Source organism: Lycorma delicatula, chromosome 2 (genome assembly GCF_047948215.1).
Source record: "Lycorma delicatula isolate Av1 chromosome 2, ASM4794821v1, whole genome shotgun sequence".
In the NCBI taxonomy this organism is placed as follows: Eukaryota; Metazoa; Arthropoda; class Insecta; order Hemiptera; family Fulgoridae; genus Lycorma; species Lycorma delicatula.
Window position 1 is genome coordinate 121,917,783 of NC_134456.1, and position 12,344 is coordinate 121,930,126.

Genomic DNA, 12,344 nt, shown 5'->3' on the forward strand with positions numbered 1-12,344 from the left:
TAATTATCAGAACATTTATTTAACCAAATATGCATGAAATTAAGTACAGAAAGCTTAAAATCATGAATAATGCTAAAGAAATTAAGTTCACGCATGAAATTTAAATTATTTTGGAAGTTATGTGTCAACAAAATGTGAATATTACACACAGTGTTTTTTTGTTTTATTTTTTTTACTTCAGTTCATATGTCACTAGTCTGCTGAACAGTATTCTATATTAGAAAAAAAATTTTTTTTTTCATTTTTTTAACAAAGTGAAGTTTTGATTTAGTACTGTGTTTTCATCCTTGCAAAAATCCATGTGTGTTTCCCTAATATGTAATTTTATGACAGGAATACAAAATTCATGAAAATGTTTCCTATATTTTAGAATTCTCAATTGTATGAATTTTATTATATCAGTCAAATAAGTTTATACAGAAACTTAGCCAAATTTAAAAATTAATTGAGGATTGACTACTCTCACATTATAACTTACTTGGTTACATATAGGTATCCTTAGTTATTTAACAACGCCAGTGAGAGTTTAAATTAATGGCAATTAATTACAAACTAAATGTCTGTGGAAGATTCTAAATTCTTAACACCCAATAATTTCATACCCAAATTTATTTGTATTCAAAACAATCTGTACAATATATTCAATCAAAACTAATAAAGCAAGCAACAATTCAATCAAAACTAATAAAGCAAGCAACAATTCTCTCTTCTATGAAGCACCACACTTGTGTATCATATATATCAACAATAGATTTTACTGTTAACACCTATATTTTAAAGATAAACTAAATCACAGTACCAATTGACTAAGTCTTATCATTCCAATATGAAGGTATTCTAATTCTACAAGTCTTATCTAATTAAAATATACAATTTTCTATTTTATCAAAAACGGAATGCTTTTCCTGGAGAGAGATATGGATTTTTCATATCCTTTTTTTATAATAATTTTTAATTGTTAACAGATTCATATGTACTTTACTTTCACAGTTGAAAGTAAGACTAATAAAAAGAATGAAATGAAGAAAAATTAATTATAATATTTTACAATCTCCCAAACAGAAAACTATTTGGAAGCAGATAATAAGTGTGGCAGTATTGCACAAACTTGATGCCAAAGTGAAAATAAAAAAAATTTATCATTAAGGCTATAACATTAAAGAATAAAAACCATAGCAATTTCAATTGCAATCATACCTCTGAGAACTGGAAGATTTTCATTAGGTGGAATAGCGGCAGCTCTCTTTACTAACTGGTCAGCAAGTTCAAGAGCATCAGGAGCTGTAAGAGGATGCTCTTTTGATAGACCTATAAGAAGCACTCTAAGAAGTGTTGTCTGTTCAAGAGGTACTTCAGATGCCAGTCTCAAAAACAATGCTCTATCTTGCTCTTGAGGCCACATGTCAGTTTTATAATATTGTTCTGCTGGTTCCATCAATAATACCTGCAATAAAAATAAATCATTAGTTTAATAAATATAGATGTTAAAATAATAAATTATTTATATACTAAAAACTATGCAACTAAATCAATCATTATGAAGCATATAAAAATGATTTACACAACTGCAGGCAGTCTTTCTGAATCAAGGCTCTGCAGGTAGACTGTTCCCTCCTCTAATACCAGCTTTTCTTCATTTTATCTCTTCTTGATGAGATTTATTATAGAAATTGCATGACCACCATCCAGTCTTCATCCATGGTACCATACTGACACCAAATGCACCTTTTTTAAATTAGTACACAATGCTTCACTTCTTTGTTAAGATTCTACAATATGGCTACAATGTAAGCTAAACAATCTATAAGGAATCTTTCGTATCCAGTAGCTACACAAGAAGCCAAACTTCTTGAAGTAAGATTTCTATGTAGAATTGATTCTCTTTTCCTCCCAAAATCTAAATCTGTCATCTGATATAAATTATTTGAACATCACTGATACACTTGCATTTACAATTGAAGGAGAGAGAAAAAAAACAGGTACAGATTTAAAGATATTTCTTACAAAAAAAAAATGCAAAGTAAATCTAGCATTATCATCTTTTCTTTCTTCTATAATACTTTTTACTCTATAAGAATTACACTAAAATTACGATGGTAATCTTAAAATCATAAATACCGTAAACATCTTAAATTCTATGTTTAAAAACACCAGTCATCTTACAATTTTCATCATCTTTAGACACCAGATCCTCATTTGAAGATCCAACTTCACCTTTAACTTCATTAAAAGGGATGAAGAAAATTACAAAAATGCAATGGATACTACCAAATGTAGAAATGTAACAGCTAGAATATGATATGTTAGCACAGAATAAATTAAAATATTAAAAGTCTGTATTAAAAATAATAGTATATAGCTATAAAGCAATAAAATAAAAGCCATATTAATGTACTTAATATTAAAATATAAAATAATTATTTAATATTAAATATTAAGTATTTGTATAATTTTATGAAGGGCACTAACAGAAATTTCTAAGTTAGAAAATATCTATTAACAAAAATCAAAATATAAATTTACGTACACAATTCCAGATGGATCTAACAATTTAAATATTGCAGATTAATCAAGTCTATATGCTGTCATCGAATGGCTTTGACGGCACGTAATTCATAAACCTCGTGGTGGCCCTGAAATGGGCTGTTTTTTGTGTTAGCTCTGAGAAGAGTTGTTGGGTCAAGCTGGTCTCCGGTGAAGTCGGGGAGTTGCAGCTCATCCATTTAAGTCTGACCGAGCTTTCCCCACTACAACGGGCAGCTGGGTCTCCTCTACAGAGCGTGGCAGGGTCAGGTCAACGTCGGTCGTCCTTCACCGGCACGACCAAGGTGGTTCTCCCTAAGAACCACCTGGTTCTCCGCGTGGTTCTCCACGCTGGGCCAGCTCCTGTTGTTGAGTCCACCATGGCCAGGGCGATTGAAGCCCGGTGAGCTGGAACTGGAGCGAAAAGGTAGCGTCTGCGACAGCGGTTCCCTCGGTGAGTCGGCCAGGCCTGCTGCTTCGGCAGGAATATTGGCATCTGCCAGCAGGTCCCACGTTGAGCCAGCCAGGCGACTTCTTCTTCTTCCAACTTCTTGTTCAGGTGATGGTCGACGATATATTGCCAATTCATTCTTGTGCACGCTATTTTATAGGAGCCAGACAGTGGTGGGGCTACAGTGCCACTATGGTGAGAGAAGTGCGTGGTGGGAGTAATGCTTATATGAACGTGTCTATATACTGTGCGTCTGCTCACATCGTTGCTACCATTTTTGCCCACTGAAATTAAATTAGGCATATATGTGGTAACAATGCATAGTTAGTTTAACAATGCCAGACTTAATTTGGAAAAAATCCATTTGGAATACATCCATCAGTGAAGTAAAGGTGTCAGTCACAGTACTAGATTTACTAGCCCCCAAGAAATATTTAGAAATTGATAGTACAATACTTAAATGTTTAATGGATAATAAATTCAATAATGCTACAAAACATGACTAAAACAAAAAAAACTTACATAAAAATAAAAATATTATTTTGCAGAAACCCACAATATGTATGCAGTGAAACAAATATATACATATTTTATATATATATAAAAAACAAACTTACATATATTTTTAGCACACGCTAAAAGTTGCATTACTGTGAAACAATATGCTCATAAAAAAAAAATGTGAGAAATTTAATATAAACAGACCTTATGAAGAGCATGTACAAAATCAGATGGATTAGGCCTGTAGACCCGAAGAGCTGTTTCTTGAAGCCACCACACAGCATCACTTTGAATTCCAGCAATTGTCATTTGCATCTTTTCAGCCTAAAAATTAAAACATAATATTTATTTATTTTTTTAGTGTATTTTGCAATCTGTTCAACTAGTGATTAATAAGCAACCCACCCTACGGCCCAATGAGATGAGGATGACAATGAAGAGACAAAGAGGTTAGCAGGCTTCAAAGATATAAGAATATTATAAAAGCTCTCCATAACAACATAGTTAACATAGGCATAAATGTGTCCACTGGACACAAATTACAAATCCTCCAATAATTACAGCAACCTAAATATTCTACATACACTCAAACTGATCTTAACATACTTCAACATTATGTTCATTATTATAAAACTCAACAATTATTTCAACATTAGAAAACTCACAAACACTCAATAAAGACATATAAAATGTATCAACACAATTTAAATCAACACACTTATGACCACATTTGGAATATGTTGTGACTACATGTTACACATATCTGCCTCACCAAAAAAAAAAACCCCATCAACAACAAAACTAGCAGACACTAGGATGAGATAGTCAACGAAGATGGTCACATCGAAGACTGAAAACAACTAAGTTATTAAAAATTATATATTTATAAAATTTGGTTCTGTTAGTCATTATGAAAGTTTATAGTTTTTCACAGTCAACCATCATGTACTAAAATATACATATACTTTTGCTTAAATATTGGATATTTTGGATAAGTGAATATTTTTTTGAGTTTTTGTGAATGAATTGTTCACAATAGTCATTAATATTCAGTAAAAGTTTACAGCATGCACTCCTGAAAAATTTTCAAAAGTAACTTGAGATATCCTCATTTGAGGTGTTGCAGGAAAATCAAGTTGTAAGAAAATGTTTTATTTATAATTAAAGTCATATTTTGCATACTAAAAACTGAGTTATATAATACAATACTAAAAGTAGTCTTGTATTGTACATCATTTTTTGTTATAAAATTTTGTCTGAAATAAGTGAATTAATTTATTATTTCCAACACTATGAAAAAGATTATGAAACATTAAATAATGAACATATTTAAAAATAATTTTATAGATCTACCTTATAAATTCAAGAAAAGCCTAATTTTTGTAATTTTTCTTCTATTATGCATTTCACTTTCCATACACGGTTTATATAAAAATTGTTAAAACAGTTTTGAATTCTTGAAAAGTATGATTTTTATCAAAACTTGATTTGATCTTATATTTGTCTTATACACAACAAAAACACAACTAAACATAATCACAAAAACTAGAGTCTTAAAAACAATGAATTCACACACAAAAGGCATTATAGAGCACTTAAAAAATATTAACAAAAAATAATCTATTATTTGTTAATACGGAAAATAATAGTTTTAAAATTATTAAATAATCAACAAGTTGCTTTTAAATAAGAGAAATTATTTCTAGCACACACACAAAAATAATAGCATACATCCTCATCATTATAAATAGTTCAAAAAATATTAAAAGAAAAACTTAAATGAATGCACACAGAAATTGGGAAAAACAAAGCAAAGTCTCAGTCAATAATATGAGCTACCCTTTTATTTTTAATTATGCAAGATCTACATTATTTTAACGACTGTAAAAGATCTTTTTTAGGATTTAGTGTAGTTTTAATATATTTTTAAACACACATGCGTGCCCGCACATGTACATACACACCTTTTTTTTATTAATAATTTTACCGATTCAATTTGAATTTCACTGATTCAATTTTTTTTTCAAAAAATTATGTAAATGATATTAAATATAAATAGTGCATGCATAATTTAAGATAACACTTGTACAATATTTACAAAAATGTATTAAATTTCAAGGTCTACTATGCAATGTACTTACCATTGCTGCAGTTCAATTCAGACTGATTTTTTTCAAAATTCCACTAAACATACACCCAAATACAGTTTTAAACTAAATGAACTGTAAAAGTTTAAAATTATGTTTTTAAAAGAAAACAGCAACTAAACAAATTAAATTACAGTAAATTTGTTCATAAACAGGAGTTAAACCTTCTAAATAAGCAGCCTAAATAAGTATTAGTATTAAATAAATCTACTTCTGGGTAAATTCCCTAACAAAACAAAGCTGCCTAACAAATTAAGGATAAACATATTTTACCTCTTTTGAATCTAAGCATTACATTATCATTCTATGGTACATGAATAAGATAAGAACAAGATTAATCATTTTTTAAAAAAGTCAATGAAACTTCTAAATAAAACCTTTAAATTCAGGTACATCAATGAAGAAATTAGCAAACCTTGATCACATTACAGCAAACCATACTATCACTTCTTATTAAACCAATTTGTTTAATAACAGGATAACTCGGCAAGCAGGATTATCTGTATTACTTAAAAAAAAAAAAATTTATAAATCAATTATAAAGCTTCAATATTTCATATTCTTTTACCTGAGTAGGATCTTTCTTATCTTGTCGAGCATGATGAGCGACAGCCAAAAATATACATAATGTTATAAGATCTGTTATAGCAGAAAAAGCTCGATGATTATTTTCACAATCACGTGGTAAAGGTTCTGTCTGACTCATTAATCCACGACATAATGCAGAAAGATTTAATTCAGCTCTTAGAACTCTCCATATTTCTCTAAGCAGTGCTCTTAAGGGTCGAAGATAATCATCACGATTCAATAATAATTCCTAGAAAATAAAAGAAAAATTCACAAATAACTCTCAATTAAGCAACAAAAGATAAAATGACAAGATACAATTAAATAAAAGCCTAATACTGAGAAGCCTAAAAGTGGAGGGAAAATCCTATAAAATAGAAGCCTTATACATTTTGATATAATTAGGCTAATGAATCTTACCACAGAAATAAAAATTATAACCACATAGGTATATTAATTAAATAAAATTCATCAGTAACAATAACATGAACATACCAAGAGACAGCTCAACCAGTTTCACCGTTACCCCTCCTGAGTTTTTCTCAAAACAATCCATACTCTTACAGAGAAAAAAATCAACCGATTATTTTTTTTTAAAATGATGAGTACAAAAAACATTTATACCTGAAAAATATCAGCAAGCAGAGCTGCAGATTGATCAGGATTATACTGGAACATAACACCAAGCATCGGCATGTTATTTGGATTTCGTGATGTTGATAATTCATTGTAGATAGTGTGTTTTAAAACAGTAGCCAAATTATCAGAATGTGCAGATATTAATTCACTAAAAAATAAAAACAGATATTTTTAATAAAGCTATTACGAATAAGCTAATTGTAATATAATTTATTTCAATTACTTTTAATAAAACATTATAAGCAATAATGTAATTGCAGTGTATTAATCGAACAAATTAATGTAATATGCATGGTGAAAAAGACTAAAAAAAATGCCAAAATGAGAAGAATTAAAACATCAAAAAAGAGTCTCAAAAATTAGTTTTAACATTCACCTTTACAGGGAACATCACCTACAAAAGGTTGCATCATCAATAGAATGAATTAAATTAAAAACAATTTAAATAACTTAAATGAAATAATTAAATTATATAATGATGTGTGAAAATAATAAAAAATGTTTTAAGATTAAACGATGAAGTTTATAGAAAATGTGAAAACATAATCGACACAATTAAAAATCTAATGTAAAAATGTTTTATGGCCATTTATAGAGAATGAATGAATAACAAAGGTTGAGAAGATAGTTTTTCAAGTTATTTGATAATATCAAAAGTAAAAGCAATTGGCTTCTAGAGGTAGAAAAGGGTCTTCAAGATATTAATAGAAAGGAAAAAAATTTTTCTGAAGACAGGGAAATTCTGAAGAAAAAAGTTTATTAGTTTAAGATTTAAAGTAGCTCAAGATGAAAAAGGAAACAACAAGAGAATCACAGAAGAACACACAGAAAGACTAAGAAAGATGATAAATGAAAGATGCAAAAGATTAAAGCCTCAAAGGAAAAAATAAAGTTTGTTCACACGGCCCAGAAATGGCCAATTTGGAAAAAAGTGAAACAGTTAAAAAACATTATTACTTGTTAAGATTGAGATTAATAAATGTCAAGAAATTCTGCAAGAGATGCAAATGAAAACAAAGAATAAATCAAGTCAACCTCCTTCAAGAACAAGTACAGTTGTAATGCTAAAAAATAAAAGTGATTCCTTTTTTTTAACTTAAATGGTACACCCATAACACCATTGCATTGCACTTAACTTGTTAGAATTCAATTAACTGTAAAGTGTAAATTGATCAACATGAGACTGGCTAATATAAAATTCAATGAACTCATCATTCTCCAAGATCAATTAGAATATCAATTATTACGATTTCCACAACTCAGAAATGAAATGAGATGAATAAATACACTTGGTAATCATTGAAGAATGTTTTATATTAATATATAATGAGAAATTTTAATCAAGGAAAAAAATTATAGGTAGGATGAAATAAAATAAAATACATTAATTAAATATGACAATAAAATGATAAAACTAATCTATTTTTAAAACATATGAAAAAATATATATTTATAAAAATAAAGCAATTAAATTAACAATCACAACTTACCGTATACATGCAAGATAATAATTAATAAGATTTTTTGTTTTAAGTCTTATCTTCACCAAAGCACTCATAACCTCAACATCACGTTGAGTATGGCCAGTACAATTAACACAGAGAGACATCAATAACTCTTGTGCTGGTTTCATTAATTTAGGATTCTGTAGCCAAACCTCCAACCTTGGTGCTACAATAACTCTTATCTGAAATCAAGATAAAAATATTTGTTAAGCTTTGGAGAGAAATAATACCTATATAACTGAGAACTTGTATAAAAATATTTTTAGCTGCAAGAATGTTTATGAAAGCAACATGAAATAAATACTTATTTGTTTTAAAGACAAAAATTCCAAAGAACTGGTATGAGCAATTTTTCCAGAAAAGTTGTAAAAAATTAATTTCAAAGGTACACTAAGAATCAAATATGGTAACAAGTCAGCATCACCATAAATTTAGCTATAGAGGCTGACCATCAATTTAAAATTAAAGTAGAATAATAACATTATTAAAATATATAAATTTAAAAAAACACATACAGAACACTTTGTAAAATTATTTTTAACCATTATTTATCTTTTCCCACTTGCAGAAAGGGATCTTAAAATATAGGCATATCAAATAATTTTAACTCCTGGCACACCAAACTCAAAAGTTTTCAAGAAAAACAGAATCGGAATATTTGTGTTCAATATTTTCCTAGTTTTCAAAATACTTTCTTGATATTTTCTTGCTAAATTAACAACAATGTCTAATATCAACTTTTGTGAACAATTTTTTTGTTTAATAATTTACTTTTTACAAGAAAATATAAATAACCAGCAGATGTGCTAAATAACTATTATAAGTTTCTTTGTTACAATATCTGAGGTTCCAGTGGATTTATAGGAGACAATATCAATGTATTGCACCTGTTCAATAAATTAATTTTGGATTGAAAGAAATGTTAAATAGATTTTAAATTAAAATAGAAGAATAACACCCACCTCAACAAGGCCACAAGTAGATGATAAGAACTTCAAAAAATTCCTAGTAATATTATCAAGACTTGTTCGCCTATTCAGTTGTTCCTTCACAGAATCCAGTATAGTTGCCTCAACAGTTTCCATAGTAGAAGAATACCTGTATAAAAAGATTAAGAAAAAATACACCTTCAAAAATGCCAAAAATTCCAAAATTGTAAAACTTTATAAGGTAAATTTTTAACTTTGTAATACAACCCTAATTTTAGTTAGGGAAAACTATGCTCATTTTAATGTGATTTAAATGAGTACATTAAATTTGCTCATTTAATGTGAGCACACAGTATGCTCATTTTAATCACACATTGAGATTTTAATCGATGTGTTCGATTAAATGAGCATATTTAATCGAACACATTTTCTATATATCTCATTTATAAGTAGTAGTTTTTAATTACTGAAAATGTGTCTTTTGGCTGAGATTCTTGTAATTATGGATTAAACAAAGTTCAACAGTGCAACTAATAGCTTGATTTACTAACTTTTCTCTATTTTGTTTTTAATTTATCTTTATTTATTATTTTAGTAACAATAATTTTTTGTGTTTATTTTAATTACAATCATTTTTTTTAATTTAATAAAATTAATTTAAAAAAAAAAATTAACTTTACCAATTTTAATAAATCATTATTTACATATTTCTTTGGATTATAATTCTGTTAGAATAAGATATTACATTTAAAATACTATATATTCTGAAATGCATAAATTCACTAAAGAGACATGAATTCTGTATTACTGTATGTTAATTATTGTATCATTACAACAGTACACATATTAAACAATATAAAATTGAGTCTACATAAATTCAACCAAGAAGGAATCAATCATTCAGTTTGTAAGTTCTCCATTGCACTGCTGAAGTGTAAGAAGCACCTCGCACCTATTGTGTGGCTGGCCAGGCACATTTATGTTTTCAAGTAGTCGTAGAAATGCTGCCTTTTAATGCAAAGATCCTGAATTTTATATTCATTTTGTTATTATTACTTTTAACTGAAAAAAATTTATTTTATTTTTTAAACAAAAAAAATAATTCGTACTGACTGAAAAAAATAAATTAAATAAATATTAATTTTCAGTCTCACACTAGGATTAAGTGACTACAAAGACTACATTTTTGTTTGTTTCAGAATAGCTTAACATCTTACCTTGTGTAGGAGTGGAGAAGGTGATGCAAAAAGTTCACATTCTCAACCACTTGTGGGCTAGATTCAGACTTAAAAATAGTGGTATTTAGAATACACTGTTTCTATATTTCTGTAAAATCTCAGCCAAAGCAATTTAATTTTACTTTTTAAGTAAGTGTTCTAAGTATCAGAAGGAGAAAAATAAACAAAAATTAGGTAGAGGAATCATACACATTATTCATCACAGGCATCGGCTGTTGTAGATTCATAAGGGTATGATCCAAACATAAGGAAAAGACACCCTGAGATGATCTACATAAGAATCATGGTATAAGGAGTTGCTGTTAGAAAAATCCTAATGAGAATGCAAAAGAGCTCTGGATTCTGACTAAAACTGAAACTTGAGACAACCACTTTGATTTCAGGAAAAAAGTAAAGCCCACCCTAAAAAAACAATGATTTCCCCTACTACCAAGAAAGTTTGTATGGTCTGTTTGTTGGAAGGATACTTTCGGATATGGATCACAGGAACAAAATACCAAGAAAAATGTCATACAAAAATAAAATTATACAATGCAAACTGTTCACCAAGCTTCATGAAATAACCAAAAGAAAAAGACAAAGACAAAGATGCCAAAAGTATTCTTTACCTCCAAAATAATGTTTAAAACTTCCCAAGCATCCACTCCACCAAAGTTTTATACTTTTACTTTTATACAGGTTTTATACTTTTATAATCTAATGACCAGACTTAACTTTTAAGTAACTTTTTTTGGAAAGAGCATGTTTTGAGACAAAATTCAAATCTGGTTTAGATTTGGTAGCTGCCATTAATGAGGGGATTTGAACAATTACTCAAAACTCTTATGGAGAGAAATCAAGACATTAAAGGTAAAGACAATAGCACATAAGTAGGAGGTACTGTTTTGAAAAAGTTATAAAACAAGATGTCAAACATATCTTGATTAAATAGCAGAATATAAAGATCTTGTTTTAATAATTTAATTTCATAACAATAATAATTTTCTGCTATTCATTTTGGCCAATAGAGACTTATTTTATCTATTATAGCAACATTTTTTGATGATCAGATTTTTAATATGATAAATTATCTTAAACAAATATTTTGCTTGAAAAAATCATAAACTATATTTTAAGCTATGTTTAAAACATAACTAGAATGAAGGATTCACACCAAGATAAGTTTTTTTTATTTATCTTTAAGAAATAGGAATAACTACAATCCACACATCAAATCAGCTTCATATTTTTGTAGAAAATTCAGTTAGCATGCTATGACTTATTCAAAATCTAAATATTCATCATAAGTTCAAAAATGTAAAGTGGACAGACACTTGGATAAACAAAATGTGTAATGTTTTCAACATACATAAATTATTATTATTATTCTACAAAATAGTAATATTAAGCATGTTTTTTTTTTTTGTCTTCAGTCATTTGACTGGTTTGATGCAGCTCTCCAAGATTCCCTATCTAGTGCTAGTCGTTTCATTTCAGTATACCCTCTACATCCTACATCCCCAACAATTTGTTTTACATACTCCAAACGTGGCCTGCCTACACAATTTTTCCCTTCTACCTGTCCTTCCAATATTAAAGCGACTATTCCAGGATGCCTTAGTATGTGGCCTATAAGTCTGTCTCTTCTTTTAACTATATTCTTCCAAATGCTTCTTTCTTCATCTATTTGCCGCAATACCTCTTCATTTGTCACTTTATCCACCCATCTGATTTTTAACATTCTCCTATAGCACCACATTTCAAAAGCTTCTAATCTTTTCTTCTCAGATACTCCGATTGTCCAAGTTTCACTTCCATATAAAGCGACACTCCAAACATACACTTTCAAAAATCTTTTCCTGAGA

General features: G+C 28.8%; 1 protein-coding gene across 1 annotated transcript in view; it reads right to left on the minus strand.

Moving 5' to 3' along the window:
• Positions 1 to 12,344, minus strand: part of IntS1 (integrator complex subunit 1) — a 111,290-nt gene that overhangs the window by 81,228 nt on the left and 17,718 nt on the right. Inside the window, exons 6-11 of the mRNA XM_075356183.1 lie at positions 9,296 to 9,431; positions 8,319 to 8,515; positions 6,814 to 6,976; positions 6,191 to 6,439; positions 3,680 to 3,799; positions 1,198 to 1,444 (exon numbers count right to left, since the gene is read on the minus strand). Of these exons, the coding sequence (XP_075212298.1) occupies positions 1,198 to 1,444; positions 3,680 to 3,799; positions 6,191 to 6,439; positions 6,814 to 6,976; positions 8,319 to 8,515; positions 9,296 to 9,431 (1,112 nt within the window). The remainder of the gene's footprint in view (positions 1 to 1,197; positions 1,445 to 3,679; positions 3,800 to 6,190; positions 6,440 to 6,813; positions 6,977 to 8,318; positions 8,516 to 9,295; positions 9,432 to 12,344) is intronic.